The 16,835-nt window shown below is 40.1% G+C and overlaps 1 protein-coding gene across 1 annotated transcript in view; it reads left to right on the forward strand.

Moving 5' to 3' along the window:
- Positions 1-16,835, forward strand: part of LOC145436559 (uncharacterized) — a 30,655-nt gene that overhangs the window by 13,469 nt on the left and 351 nt on the right. Inside the window, exons 13-18 of the mRNA XM_080313921.1 lie at positions 1,725-1,735; positions 1,785-2,030; positions 2,095-2,217; positions 2,353-2,598; positions 2,663-2,785; positions 10,229-10,474. Coding sequence (XP_080170047.1) covers positions 1,725-1,735; positions 1,785-2,030; positions 2,095-2,217; positions 2,353-2,598; positions 2,663-2,785; positions 10,229-10,474 — 995 coding nt within the window. The remainder of the gene's footprint in view (positions 1-1,724; positions 1,736-1,784; positions 2,031-2,094; positions 2,218-2,352; positions 2,599-2,662; positions 2,786-10,228; positions 10,475-16,835) is intronic.

Genomic DNA, 16,835 nt, shown 5'->3' on the forward strand with positions numbered 1-16,835 from the left:
ACAGAAATATTGCAGCTTCGCAATGATTTCCACGTTATTTGGGAATCTCAAGAAAGGATATTACGCAGTAATCAAGAAGTAATGAAGTATTTGAAGACAGTTGCTGATGACGTGAAAAAGCAGACTAGACGGACGGAAACGATTTATAAAATTTTCAAGAAACAATACGGCATCTTGGAGGACATACCCAGTATTATCATGGCAGATGAAGACAGCTATAAAAAAATCCTTCGCCGACCAAATGAACAGAGATTTTTGATCTCGGATGAGCTATACCACTTATTGCACTCCACGTGTGGCCTACGCAAACGAATTCTCAAAGATATTGTGATCATAGTGTTAATTGCCACATATATGGATGTTCGAAATATACGAGTCTGCGGGACGAATCTTCAACTAGACGGCGACGCCATGTCAGAAATTTTGGGTGTTAGTTCCTTCAAACCAACGATCCGGCAAATGTGGAAGCTCCTGTATTATCGACATTGCGTCCCAGTGAGCGAAGTACAAGCAACAGAATTTAAAAGATCCCATCAGATCACATGGTCACAGCAATTCGAACTTCAGAAGTCGAAATCGGAAGCTGTCATCCCAGAAACCGACGCCCTCTGGCAGATTGTAGGGGGAGCTGACCTTGACGAAGCCAGCAGCGGACAACAGGCTTGATTTGATCAGTGACAAATGACGAAAAATTCGACGGTTGATAATTGCCTGATATGATAGGTTGGAGAAGTAATAAAATCACAAGATTCATTGGTTGTCTTATATATGTGTAATGCTTTTCTGTAAGCCAGTGTGAGTAATAGCCAGGCGCGTAGCCAGCCGAAAAACAAGGGGGGGTTGAAATAAAAGGGGGTGCTGGTTTCGATTTTTTCCGAATTTAGTAACGTAGCATTGACTCATTAGGGTTAAGTACATGCGATGCGTAAACAACGATTATACAACATCCCCGTATTGGCGATTATAGACGTATGATAAGCTTGTCGACGAGTCCGAAAGTGCTGTTAATTAGCGATCCCTGATCTGTCGTGAACAATGAAATACGCACGCGTCGAACATTTGAATACGCGCGCTTATCAACGCGCTGAGCAATTAAATTCTCGGTAATGACCATTCTCGGTAATGTATATTCTCGGTAGGGTCCATTCTCGGTAATGGTATTCTCGGTAATGTCCATTCTCGGTTGTGTCTATTCTCGGTAATGACCATTCTCGGTAAGGTTCCAGCTTCGGTAATGGTATCCTCGGTAATTTCCAACCTCGCATGCGGTTGACATCTCGCGTGACTCGGAATGCACTGAAAACGAGTCGACGTTTTGGGGAAAAAACTAGGAAACGGGTTGAATCGAGTCATATCCGAGCCTAAGCTCGGGATTTACCAAGGATATTTTTTACAGTGAATACGCATCCATCGGAGCATTTAAAAAGAGAAGAACTTCATTCATATTCCCTACCATCGCTGTAATCTCGGAAATATAATTCGGATTGCCAAATCTATACCATTCGGCACCAGCCATATAGTCGCCTATGGACAACTAAACCTGTATGTATATAAATGAAAGTTTTCGATCAGCATAACTTTCACCTGCATCAATGACGATGGATTTTACGTTCATCGATGTGCCGGAAATAAGAAATTCTTTAATGGCAAATTTTTTTTAGGACGTCAAAGTTTTCTTTATAACAGATAAAAAAGTGTTGTTCAATGTTTTTTATTGTTGCTAGTGGAATAATTGGTAAGTGTAACTAGAGTATTCGTATTCTATTTTTTTCGACTTATTTTAGATGTGAACGAATGTTCTGAAGGACTACATTCATGTCACTATGACGCAACCTGTGCCAACAACGACGGCTCTTTTATTTGCGAGTGTGATACTGGTTATACCGGAGATGGTGAATCGTGTACAGACATTGACGAATGCTTGGAAGATTTTCACGAATGCCATTTCAATGCGACATGTTCCAATGATGAAGGTTCTTACATTTGTGAATGCGACAGTGGATATTCGGGAGATGGGGAATCTTGCACAGGTTTCACTAATGACCAGTTAAGTAAATAGAATATATATTTCATTGCATATCCTGATTTCTTCAGATATCAATGAATGTTCCCACAATATACATAATTGTCATTCGAATGCCACCTGCATCAATGCCGATGGATTTTTCGTATGTCTATGCGACCTCGGATTCACCGGAAATGGGGAATTGTGTGATGGTAAGTGGCTCATGACGTCGCCGTCATCGTTATAACAAATCAAAAAAGTATATTTCAATGTTTTTAACGTATTTAATGGAATATTTGGTATGTGTATCTGTGAATATCCCAATTATATATCTCGACTTATTTTAGATGTAGACGAATGTTCTGAAGTACTTCACACGTGTCACTACAACGCAACTTGTGGTAACAACGACGGCTCTTTTATTTGCGAGTGTAATTCTGGTTATACCGGCGATGGTGAATCGTGTACCGACATTGACGAATGCGTGGAGGATTTTCACGAATGCCACTTCAATGCAACATGTTCCAATGATGAAGGCTCTTACATTTGTGAATGCGACAGTGGCTATTCGGGAAATGGGATGACATGTACAGGTGTCATGATTGACCATTTTCGTGTTTGTTATATATATTTCATTGCGTATCATGATTTCTTCAGATATCAATGAATGTTCCAATAATTTACACAATTGCCATTCAAACGCTACTTGTGTCAACGCCGATGGATTTTTCATTTGTCGATGTGACCTCGGATTCACCGGAAATGGGGAATTGTGTTATGGTAATTTTTTCAAGACGTCGACGTTTTCTTTACACCAAATCAACAAATATTTCTCAATGTTTTTAACACTAGAAATACCAAGTGGTTTTTTTTACGCATTTTCATTTTTGAAGATCGGGCATTCAGTCAAATCTTGCGCTGTTTGGCTGAAACTTCTTGACGTTTGTTCATTTTATGTAGGCCACCTTACCTATGATTTTCATCAATCGTCAAGTGCAAATAATAAAGTTATACACAGTGCAAATAATAAAGTTATACACAGAACTACCTAGAACAGGGGTGGGCAACCTGCGGCCGTAGAAGGGAATTTCTGCGGCCGTGACACGTAGTTTAAATTGTATGTGCTAACGGCCGTCAAGAGGCTAATTTAATTTACAAATTGACTCCCGAATTTTTTAGAGACCTTATTTAGTCCTGAAATTTTCTTCGCGCTAGGCGCGATTCAATGCTATCCTTCATTTTTCGATTTCGATTCAGTAGCACCCTTTGTAATCTGAGCCCACGGTACTGATGTGAACAGCAGAGGCAAACGATGCGCCCCATATAGAAATGCCAACTTCGAATCGTGTGCGTTTTGGCGATTCAAATTGGGATGTCAAGAAATAACAGCATGTAATAAAGTGACTAATAGCAATTGGTTCACTACCCGAAGAGGCCTCATGATGTGTAACTAGGGCTGGGCAAAATCGAGTATACCTAAGCGATTCGATTCTGAATCTCGTATTACGCGTCGAGTCGAGTATTCCAGTATCATTCATTAGGACTTCACACCAGAATTTGCTATGTGAATGTTCAAACTTGTATCTTTTTTGCCACCACAAAGAATATCCGTCACGTTAAAGATAGGCCTACTCCGGTATTTTTTGACCATACCGATTTCATTGCACTTCTTGACAATGTTGTATCATGACTTCGGAAATGTGTTATTTCCGGTAACGTTCGCAGCTTTGTACTAGGTATCGTATGCCGCGACACGGCCAATCAAAGTGTCAAGGCTTCCTTAGTGGGAGTAGTATCAAAACTATATTTCTCGTTAGTAAATTCACTTGCATTTCCAATTTTTTATTTTATTTTATTTCATTTTTTTTATTTAATTACCCCCCCCCCCACCAGTGGGGAATTCCACACCGGTTGAGAACCCATGCACCAGAGTGACTAGACCAGTGGTTCTTAACCTTGTCTCCAGGGCCCCCAGGGGGCGATTTCGATTTTGAAGGGGGTGGAAACGCTCACGGGGCGATAGGGGGCGCTGGCCTGAATGGAGCAGTATGGGGGTGCTGAAGAAAAATGGCCCCACAGTAGATGGTGTAGTAAGGATATATGATAATACAGTAGAATAATAGTTCTATCTATCCCTGAGCTCTCATTGCAAACTAACATTCGACAAAATTTGCCAGTTCACGACGTATTTCGTGGCACGCCGGGCGCAATACCCGCCGACGATGTTTTCATGAATGCAGTTGTTTATTTTAATTCATGTAACAGGAATTCTGCGTACTTTTGGATAGCCAATTCCCTGTTATAACACTCCCGTCAGACCAGCTCGGGTTATTTTCGACAGAATGTTTCGAACTAGGTATTGTATCCTGCAGCGCACAGAGCGTCGGAATCGCAAAGGCACTGGACCACTTTCAAGAGTGATGCATTTGTACATTAGGGTTGTTCAAATATATTTTTTTTCCAGATTCCGGGGATTGACTGATTAAATTGTTAGGTTGCCTATATAAACGCTGCACAACAAATTTGGCTCAGATCCAACCAGTAGAGCGGCTGCAATTCAATTGAAATTTTCGAATTTTTTTTTTTAAATTTTTTTCTTAACCCAATGAAATTGTTGGGTTATCGTCATCGACAAATACGACACAACACAAATTTGACGCACTTCCGACCGCTACAAGCGAAGTTACTTCCCACCGTCCAGGCTATTTTTGCATATACGCAAGTTTCAACTGCAAAAACTTCGCTTGTAATGGTTGAAAGCTAGCAGAAATTGTTATGCTTCGTTCGTTTAGGCAACTCAACAATTTCATGGGGTTGACTATAAATATTAAATTTATTTATTTATATTTTTGTAATAAATTGAAAAATCTAAATTAGCGCGGCGGACGCTTCTACTTGTTGGAATTGAGCCAAATTTGTTGTGCAGCGTTTTCTTAGGCAACCTAGCAATTTAATCAGTGAATCCCCGGAATCTGGAAAAAAGTTATTCCTAAACAGCCCTAGTTTACATTAAAGATACTTTGAAGCTTGTTGGCAGAAATGATTAACTAAAAACATCATGACTCGCATCATCATACTAATCGTCTGACATGGAATATCCTATTGTGCAAATTCATTTTAATTGCCAAATTAGCATCAACCTACTATTACAAACCTATTGCAGTTTAGAGACGACGTTTTGCAGGGGTTTATGGAAAAAATAAAAATAGGGAGATATGGATCAACTAGCGTGACTTCGTAATGTTTGCAAAAATGACTAGGCTGGACAAGACATTCATTAGAAATATGTTTCTTCATTTTGGTGCGATAAATGTTGCGATCACACCAAAAGTATCGTTGGAGGCGTTTAGCGTTAATTAGAGCGACCATATTTTGGAATAGGGAAAGGAGGATTCTTTAACCAATACAGAAAAGTTGATCGATGAAAACTGAAACCAGCCGATTTCGTTATCATTGCTGGAAAATTTGAATGGTTATGACTAAAACAAAGGTGATTACTTTCTCAAAATAAGTGGTGTTGACTAAAATTAGAAGTCGTCGCTTGCTATCGGACCAAGAATTCCCTATTTAGCGTCGTTTATGGCTATTTTCATTCGAATACATCCATAATCCTAGATATAAAAGCTGTAAAAGAGGACGAATTTCCAAAATGGAGGACATTTAGGCGGTCTCGGATGACATTTTCAAAAACTTGAAAAAGGAGGACATATAGCGTCAATATTGGATTAGCTTCCATCTATATGTGTGGAAATGCATTTTCGGCACTCATCGTTCATATCAAATCGAAGAAGCGGATTTCCAACACAAGACCACGTACTTCAAGAAATACAGCTGCAAAATAAGCTTTGTAATAATAAAAGTCTAACCAATTTCTATATATTTAGTATGAGGTTATTTTCAAGAGAAGTCATTCTGTTGCTGTTTATAACAAGCCTACAGTTCATATTTGTACAGGACAGATGACGGTTGCATCTTAATTGAGCTAAATTTGAACTAGAACTCAAGAGGGTCCGCGAAGCCCAAAAGGTTGAGAACCACTGGCCTAATATGACATGATTACGCTGATATTACCTCGCATATGTAATCTAGATTCAACATAAAGACAATGCGGCAAAGTATGAGTAGTCGCAAGAAATCACGATAAACATATAGTTTAGTTCAGGGGTGGCCAACCTGCGGCCGTAGAAGGACATTTGTGCGGCCGTGGACATGTAATTCAATTAGTATGTGTTGGCGGCCGTCGAATGCAATTTGAATTTACGAATTGACTCCCGATTTCTCGAGAGATTTTAACTGATCTTGAAATTTTCTTCGCGCTTCCCGCGATTCAATGTGACCTCATTTTTGAATTTTAATATATAGTAGCGCCCTTCCAATCAGCGCCCACCGCCCACAGTTCATATTCGAACAGCAGAGCAAAAGGATGCGCCACATATAGAAATACAAACTCGCAATCGTGTGCTCCTAACTATGCCAACAATCCAGATGGGAGGTCAAGAAATAACGGCATGCAACAAAGTGACTAATAACAATTGGCCCACCCGAAGACGCATCATCATTTATAACTTATCTTAAATTTTAGAAAGCACCCTCTCCATCTATTTGACCAGTGAATCTGATCACATAGGCTAAGAAAGGATAACAGTTTGATAGTAATATATGAAACTACTAATATTAATTACGAAATTCTTTAGTGAAACTGAAAAAAAAATTCGCGCTTCGCGGGACTATGAACAGTCCCGTAACATGGCCACGCAGTCACCCACCACTCGCAACTCTGCTGCGTATAGTAAGCCTATATGAATAAATAGCTTAGTCCAGAGTTCACCGGAAATGTCCATAGCAACTTTAACTTGGGTATTTGGCGTCCAGCTATAGTTCATTACGACTATCTTCTGGAATGCGGTCGTAGGCTACAAAAGTAGTCGAAATGGTGCCGTGAATGGAAAAACGGTTGGCCACTCCTTGTTTAGTTCAAAACCTTTTTGTTGCCATTGTCACATTACGCGCTATACCTATTATTCCCTAATTCAGGGGTTCTCAACCTGGGGGGCGCGGGAGGCTCTCAGGAGGGGCGCATGAAATTTTTGTCAATTTTGTCAATGTCTGTATAAATTGTGACTAAACATGTGTTTCACAACCATTCTGAAGAAACGATTATTGAAGATTAAACTTCTTAATTCGTATTCTAGAAAGCTTGCCAAACTCAAACTCCCGCAGTCGCGCTCAACGGAGTATAGGCTGACTTCAACTTCATTTGAGCAAATTTTTGATATTCTTTGAAGATTTAGAGAAATTCCTAAGTGCAAGTCATTCATTACTTTATAGCTTTGGCAGTAGCATAAACCTCTGTGCGCTAGGTAGCTGTTGTTGATAGCTGGCGAACTGCACTGCCTAAGACAGACTTAGATGCAATATAGGTTGCCCGGTTTCGCCCTCAATTTGGCTATAAATCAACACAATTTAATTCATTTCCAAAACTGATCAAATTTAGCATGGCAGGACAGAACAACGCCGTGCTATCTGTAGTCACTACCAGCATCAGCATTAGTCTCAGTGCAACCTACCTTGAAATTTGTTATTTTCAAACAAGTTTGGGGAAGTTTGTCAGCAATGTAAACGACTAAACAACTGGAATGCAGATTCAAAATTGGCGTAAGATATACCTTATGTATACTATCAGATCGGCGATGGGCAGCCCGTATGGGCGCATGCATGCGGCCGTAGAAGGGAATTTGTGCCGCGTCGACGCCTAATTCAATTAGTATGTGTTGGCAGCAGTTGACATGGAAATTGCAATTACGAATTCACTCCCGAATTTTCGAGAGATTTTATTTAATCTTGAAATTTTCTTCGCGCTCCGCGCAATTCAACAAGACTTAATTTTTCGATTTTGATGCAGTAGCGCCCTTCTTAATTGGAGCAGGAATGGGGATCCCCAAGAAATAACAATTCATTCGCGGCTCTGAAAAATTTTCGCGCTCGGCGCGACATTATGCACTCCCAGCAACTATTCATAACATTACCACTCGCAATTTCGGTGCGTACAATAGGCCGTTGTGAAAAGTAGGATAATTCGGAGTTCACCGGGAATTGATATGGACAATTTACCATAGGTATGCTATTATGCGTCCAGATCGTTCATTGCGGCTATGCCCTGGAATGCGGCCTTAGGCTACATATAAGTATTCGAAATGCGGCCATGATTAGCATGCAGGTTGCCCACCTCTGTATTAGATGATGTGCTCTTTTTGACATGACGATAAATGTAAGTGTGGTCAGGGGGGGCGCGATTTTTTTGACCATCGCCAAGGGGGGCGCTTGTTATAAAAGGTTGAGAACCGATGCCCTAATTCCTAAAACAAATCAGCTCGCGATTACTATATGACTCATCATTAGGGCGATTTTTTTCACCTAAAAACGGATGATTTTGACCTAAAAAATCTAAATTTTGACTTTCTTTGACCTATAAAAAAATGAATTTTGACCAGATTTTGACCTCATGTATGCAAATTAGGTGTTTTCGCACATAATGTGAAACTTATACTACTTATCTTCATTTCTGGTTGGAACTGTCTGTCCTCACGGAGGAGTTTGGCTCGACAAAACGTTTTTGACTAAAAAACTGACACATTTTCACATGAAAAAATAAGTATTTTAACGAAATCTGGCCCTATGAAGAATTCCAGTAGTTACATCGCGTATTATGGTAGAAATAATGGAAATATATCGTAGTACAACGTATGATGCTTTACTACATTATCGTGTAGAAAGTGTCCGTCCCTACTAAGTAGCTTGCCAAGAATGGGGAAAGAACGTTCAACAGCAGCAGTTGTTGGCTGACAACACTGAAGTTATACATACACCGCTGATGACACACCGTGTTGCTACATTCTGACAATGTTGTCTACATCACAATTTTTCAGCTTGCGCTTCTTGATATAAGAACCATGCAAGATGCAATGCCCGAGCGCGAGCAGCCTTGCTTCAGTTCGAATATTGCGGTACGTTGACCAAAACACCATGTCTACCTATTTGCTTTATTTGACCGTTTATGATTCACAATGAGCCGACGATGGGCCGTTTACAACGGTAGACCTATGAAGTAGACTACAAGCTGTAAATTTTTTTGACTTAGTAAACAATTTTGACAAAATTTTGGTATATTTTGACATGTCAAAAAAAATCGCCCCACTCATCATATATATCACCCATAAAAGGATATCCGGGCATGCCAAAAAATAATGCCGTAAACTGAAATTCAAAGAAGGTTTAGGTTCAGAATTTAAAGCACTAAATATTTATATATTGCAGTCAGTTTTTGACGAGCATGTCGCCGAGATTAGGGATTTCAAGTAATGTCGGTCTTATGACAAAAACACGAAGCACTCGGTTAAGGGTGGGCGAAGTTCAGCCAAACTATAAGTTTCGTTCAACGTGAAGGCTATTTAAGCTGCACACTTCTCGGAAGGCAGCGACCAAGAGAATAAGCTTTGTACTACTGCATATACATTTCAGTGGACCATTACGTGGTTCTCGAACTGGGGGGCATGAAAGCATCAGAAGGGTGTCACGAAGCCAAATGTATTGGAACTTTTTTCGCGCTCTGCTCGATGTACCCCCAGCTCATAGTTATTGCTCCGTGCATTGTCCTAGTTTGATATTTCAGAATTCTCTCATCAACAGCCCATGTTCCATGCCACCAAACTATCCGTTGGGATTGCTAGCATTCTGGATGCACTTTTTATTATTTTTTGATATCTTGATGAGGGGGGCGCGAAAGTATTCACTATCATAAAGGGAGGCGTGCCTAAAAAGTTTCACAACCACTGTGAGTGTTAGTTAAGAGTGTTAATAGAAGAATGTGGCTAGATGTTTGAAGAGAGGTAAAATGTATCATGTTAACATTGTTTCGAATCATGACGGCAAATAGATATTTTTTAATTAACCGTCACTTTCTCATTACTCAATATAAACCCATTAACTTCAATTAACTGCAAGTTGGAAATTAAATTAAATTACGCTAGAGCATATAGCTAAAAATTTTCGCTCGGCCGCCAACGTATTTTCCACTTCAAAGTTAGGCCCGCGGAGGAAAATTATTGCCCAACCCTGTTCCTGGTATAGTTCGAAGTTCCGGTAGTTCTAGTGTTGAGGAATTTGGTTAAATAACTGGTATTTGAATGTGTTAATATTGATATTATATTTCTCGACTTGATTTAGATGTGGACGAATGTACTGAAGAACTGCATACCTGTCACGACAACGCGACTTGTGGCAACAACGACGGCTCTTTTATTTGCGAGTGTGACACCGGTTATACCGGAGATGGTGAATCATGTACCGACATTGACGAATGCGTGGAAGATTTTCATGAATGCCACTTCAATGCAACATGTTCCAATGATGAAGGTTCTTACATTTGTGAATGCGACAGTGGCTATTCGGGAAATGGGATGTCATGTACAGGTGTTATAACTTACCATTGTCGTATTTGTTATATATATTTCATTGCGTATCATGATTTCATCACATGTCAATGAATGTTCCAATAATTTACACAATTGCCATTCGAATGCCACCTGCATCAATGACGATGGATTTTTCGTTTGTCGATGTGACCTCGGATTCACAGAAAATGGGGAATTATGTGATGGTAAATTTTTCATGCCGTCGACGTTTTCTTCATAACAAATCAACAAATATTGTTCGATGTTTTTAATGTATCTGGTTAGAAAATAGGCTATTTGCAGGACTTGGATCACGTGACCCGTAGCGTATAGCAACCAGGAATTGGCTAGCACCAGACTTGTACAAACTACTGGATTTTCACAAAGCGCAACCAGAACTAGAACTGCCCGATTTTAAAACTTACCAACTAGAACTAGAACTATTCAATTATTTTCAAGATCAGCAACTAGACATAGTCAATTTTCAAAATCAGCAACTAAAACTAGAACTAGAACTACTGAATTTTCAAAATCAGCTACTAGAACAGTGGTTCTCAACCTTTTTGGCTTCGCGGACCCCTTTTGACTTTCACGGACTCTCGCGGACCCCCTCAAGTTTTAGTTCAATTTTAGCTCTATTATGGTGCAACCTTCATATCTGTCTTGTGCAAATATGAACTGTAGGCTTGTGATAAACAGACAAATAATGACTTTTCTTGAAAATATCATCATACTATTTATGTAGAAATTGGTAGACTTCTATTATTTCAAAGCTAATTTTGCTGCTGTATTTCTTGAAGTACGTGGTCGTGTCTTGAAAATCCGCCTCTTCGTTTTGATATGAACGAGGAGTGCCGAAAACCATTTCCGGAAAGATAGATGGATGCTAACCCATAACGCTTCCGACGATACTTTCGGTGTGATCGCAACATTTATGGCACCAAAATGAAGAAACATCTATTTTATGAACATACCACGTCCAGCATCTAGCGCAGGGACGGGCAACTTACAGACCGCGGGCCGGATTCGGCCCGCGACGGCATTTTGATCGGCCCGCAGAAAGTTTCTACCGTCAAAGTTAAGTCCTAATCTAAAAGTATAGACAAGTTTTAAGTGCCAAAGAATGGATCCAAGTTTTCCCACCTGAGAAAGACTTTCATGGAACTACTTTTTCTGTTCTGGTTTACATATATATTAACGAGAAAACATTTTCGACCATGAAAAATTGAACATTAACAAGACAAGGGTGCTTACCAATATAACTGGTGATATGAATTTCAGGGTTGAAGCGTAATGCTTTGATAGCAACGAAACACTTCTTGTTCTTCAAAAAACCCGCCTTGTCGATAGGGCATCCGCAATAAGAATGCGCCAAATCTGATAGCCGAGCTTTAAGAGCAGGTATATCATTGTCCGATTTATGACGGATGTCAGCCGAAAATATTCGGGTTCATTTCAATATGAATATACTATTCAATTGTATATTGAAGTTCTGTACCTCCAAAAAGCTGTTCAAATAGTGGTTATGTATATCACAGGATAAAATGGATTTCGTGGCGAGGTTTCAATACCTGCATTGGGACAAATTAAGGATATACTTCGGAAATTTTTATTTCAAACGACTGTACACTAATTTGATGAGACTGACAACTTCAAATCGAGAAGGTTTTGCAGACATTACGAAGTCACCCTGATTGACGTTACAATCTCCATATTTTTATTTTTTCCACAAACCGCTACAAAACGTCTCCAAACAGCAATATGTTTGTATCAGCAGGTTAATGGAAAATGGGCAATGAAAATGAATTTCCGCACTACGATAGTTCATGTCAGACGATTATTATGATGATATGAGTCATGAGGTTTTAGCAGTTGTGGTACGAAACTGCCTCATGCTTTCTCAAATTAAAAAATAAAATAAAAATTAGAATATCAACAATACTAAAAATTTAGAGGTCTCGCGGACCCCCTGAAATTGCTTCGCGGACCCCTAGGGGTCCGCGGACCCCCGGTTGAGAAGCGCTGTACTAGAACTTGAACTAGAACTACTCAAAAAACCGTTTATTTGTTCACCGCCAACAAACTAAATGGGTAGTTTGGACAAGTTACCTGGAGTAGCTTTACTGGTAGTCCTACTACAGATTACAACATATATGGAATGAACATTGCACATATGTGGTGGACTTTTTTTGACTCACTGAAATTTAGGGTTCCTCGAAGGCTTGTAGATTAAGACCTGGGCCTTGTACGCCCGCGGGCAAAATACGGACTATATACGTGGGAAGAACGGATAAAATTTTTGAAGAAAAATAAAATCTGTCCCAAAAGACCCTGCTCCATGTTGATTTACGAAATAATTTGGATTCACCTTCGAGCTTTTTTCATTTTAAAACTTTTGTTTCACTTTTTTCATGTAACATGATTATAAAAATGCACATCAAATCATTTAGCGGGCCATGAAAACCCATGTTGCGTGCCACTTTTGCCAGCGTGGCAGGGGTAGCCGATCCCCGGCGTAATCTATATTCATGATAGAGTCGGTGTAACATGGGTTAATTTATGACGGGATTATGACATAAGAACACATTCATTTGACTGAGGCTACGAAAAGACGAATTTGGAAAACCTGCCTGCGAAATTACCAAAACAACAGAACGATTTTACCAGGCTACTCACCGCTCGGGATAGTAACCGAGCTGTAACATCCCACATGTATTGGTCTCTTAATAGAAGGATGTGTCTATGCGTTGTTGCGATTAAAAAGACTTAACAATGCTTCTTGTTTACCATGGTTTCGAATAATTACGTGGGATAGAACCTATATTACATCCTGTCATGCTGCCAAGTGCCATTACACGAAGAAAAATAAGCATCAGCTTCCAGTGATGGTGGAACAAACTGTCCCGTGGCCTGGACTACTTGATTGATTATCTGAATTGGATTACGTTACTGTTTGGTACATTGCAAATATCTTGGATTTCAAGACATGGCTTGACCACGAATTAATGATCTGATGGAATATCCCAAAAGAGCCGAGCATAGGCAACTACGACATTGATGATGCCCTCGTCAAGAATTCAGCCTGAAACCAATTGTGATCATGACCACCTCATAAAATTTGGTCATGCGGTGAAAGGCAGTATGGTTTATTGCCAACAGAAAATGTCAGTAGATGATCCTACCATTGACTTTAACTGTCCTGAACTTCTTTCCCGGTGATGATGTTTGCTTCGAAAAGGATATTTCAGTTTGCGTACAGAATGATAAGCGTACTAGCGTAGAAGCTATGAATCTGTCTAGACAAGTGGCTATGGAGGTAGAGGAAAAGACATGGGCATGACAGGCGTTTGTCTTCAACTATTACTTATGGTCTCGGTATTGAATGCAAAACAAAATTTATTAAATTGCACTTCTTTCGATATTTATTTGTAAATCCAATGAATCAAGGAACATTACGAAGTAATGGAAAAGAAAGAAACAATGCTCGTCGTCTTAACAGCGGATGTTTCTGAGTTGGTTGAACCAATATACAGAGGGGTTCAGAAACGAAGTACTATTTTACCTCAGTACTCGCGTCATCATGTGTTTAGGCTACCACCACTTCTACTTGACACTTTTAGGCAGCACTTTTTTTAGCAGACTTCGAATATTGTAAACTGAAAAGTAGCTTTGGCGCATGATTGCATCCCCTTGAAGCGTGAGATTGCCCAAGTTGATTTTCGAAAATTGCACCTATTAGCAGTGCAATTACTCTTTTGCGATGATCAAGAAGATGTACCGTGCAATGCTAACAGTTTTCACCGGGCATTAATTCCTCAAAGCGACGCTCGACCTAATCTACTTTATGTAACAAATTTCGTGACTACTTTTCAGAAATTCATTTCTACATCCACTTGAAGTACTTTTGACATGTCTTGGAAGTAATTAGTTCTACTTGTACTGGAGTGGACATTACGGCGTTACTTCTACTTCTAGACCAGACGTGGGCAACCTCTTTGCTATTCAAGGCCACATTTCGTTTACTGATGTAGTCTACGGCCGCATTCCAGGACATGGCCGTAATGAACTAACTGGACGCCGAACACCCATGTTAAACTGTCCATGTCCATTTCCGGGAACTCCGGACTAATCGATTCTTTTTATATCGACTTATTCTATGCACCGAATATGCACCGAAATATCGATTGGTCACGTTATGAATAGTTAATGGAATCGTTATGTCAAATTTGACGAATCAATTTCGTCATTATTAATAGTACTTTCACATATTACTATCAGAAATTTATCCTTTCTCAGCCCATGTGATCAGATTCACCGGTAAAGTGGATGGAGGAGGTGCTTTCAAAAATTTAGGGTAAGGTATAAATGATGATTGATCTTCGGGTGACCCAATTGGTATCGTAACGGTCCAAAAGGGGTCCGCGAAGACAAAAAGGTTGAGAACCACTGGTATAGTGGAAAGACATTGGAATCGCTCAAACGTACCAAAAGCAAATTTCCTACGTGAGGAGCACACGAATCCAAGTTGATATTTGTATATGGGCGCATTATTTTCCTCTGCTGATCGCGTCTACTGCGGGGCTCAGATTGCCAAGGGCGCTACTATATTAAAATGAAAAAAAATGAAGTCACATTTAATATCGCGCAGTGCGAAGAAAATTTAAAGATTAATTATAATGTCTCGAAAATTCGACAGTCAATTGCATGTCGACGGCCGCCAACACATACTGATTGAATTAGCCTACGTGCCGACGGCCGCAGTAATTCCCTTCTACGTCCGCAGGTTGCCCACCCCTGTTCTAGACGGTAACCAACAATGACTACGTTGACCACCTCTGGGGATAGTAGCCTATTAACGATCTTGTTACTGCGGTTGAGCTGCTCCTGCTCCACTGTTTTGTTTCGTCAGGAGGGCAGGTTCTCCCATAAGATGCTTCCGATGTGTTCAGTGATGTTGTATTATGGCAGCACGTCAGCATCCAACAATTAGGCTCTACAACAGACAAATAGTACTACTTGACCTAACAAATACTTTACTACAACATAAATTCCTGCATATGAAGTAGAGGGATTGGTTTAAGTACATATGACCAGAGTTTAATAACGTAATACGACTACGTTACCAACGGATTTCTGCGTAATTCTGACAATATCATTCTAAATCCTTTGTGCAGGATTGACATCTAGTATTGGTAAATCTGTGATAAGTTCTACAACAAATTTCCGAAACGTGTACAAGTACAACCAGAAATCCACAGTACACTATACATCAGGGTCACCAACCCGGTGCCCGCGAGGACTAGATGAGTAGCCCGCGAGCCCGTTCTAAAAAAGGTGGAATAGCTGCATTTACTATTCGTCAGATTAGTGATCTTTTAAATATATAGATTGATTGATTCAGCTATTCTTGTTTCAAATACACTAACATGTAACTTACATACATAAACACTTAAAAATATCCTCAATTACAATTAGTAATATATAGATGTGTGTGATAGAATCACCGGCAGAAATTGAAGATACGCCGCATTGCCTATACAGGCGACATGACGGAATGTCATTCACGATCTTCTTGAAATGGCGGGGGGTTCCGTTATGATAGCTCGACGTCCAGGACAATGCCAAAGTAGTGAACAATATTACTATTCGGAGTTAGATGGCCGTCAAGTACTAGCAGATTTTGAATATCTGTATACCCATTAGGTATTGCATCTTTTGACACAGCTTGTTTCTGTTACACTCAACGCAGTTTAGTATACCAGGTTTCTAACTTTATGTAATCGTTGCCGCTGTCCGATATAATGAAATCTTGTCATTTCTGGATGCTGAACAGTTAGAGATTGAAATTGCAACACTGCAAAATGACCCCCACCTCAGTCTGCAGCAAACGTTTGGTGCCTTGTTGACACGGTAAAGTACAGTGGTGTATGCGCAGCAGCTATGAAGGTTGCAAGCGTCTATGGTTCAACTTATCGTTGTGAATCAGCCTTTTCGGACATGAACTTCATCAAAAACAAACACAAAACACGCTTAATCAATGCACATCTGGAACACTCACTCAGAATTGCAGTGTCAAGTTACATACCAGAGTACAGCGCACTAGTTGATATCATACAATGTCAGGCTTCCCACTGACTGCTATAGAAACAGATAACATGATGTCCACTGTCCAGTCCTGCCCAGTGTTATGAATATCAAAGCGGAAATACAGTAAGGTACGGGTAAACGGCGGGAGTAAATAGTAGCCCGCCGCTTCAATCGTTACGCAAAAGTAGCCCTTGGTTGCAAAAAGGTTGGTGACCCCTGCTATACATTATTTAGCACTGAAGCAGGTACACGAGAAAGTAGCGTGCTAACCAATTTCTGTTTGCTATGCGCTA

This window comes from Botryllus schlosseri, chromosome 3 (genome assembly GCF_051294905.1).
Source record: "Botryllus schlosseri isolate E-star chromosome 3, Bs_hap1, whole genome shotgun sequence".
Classification (NCBI taxonomy): Eukaryota; Metazoa; Chordata; class Ascidiacea; order Stolidobranchia; family Styelidae; genus Botryllus; species Botryllus schlosseri.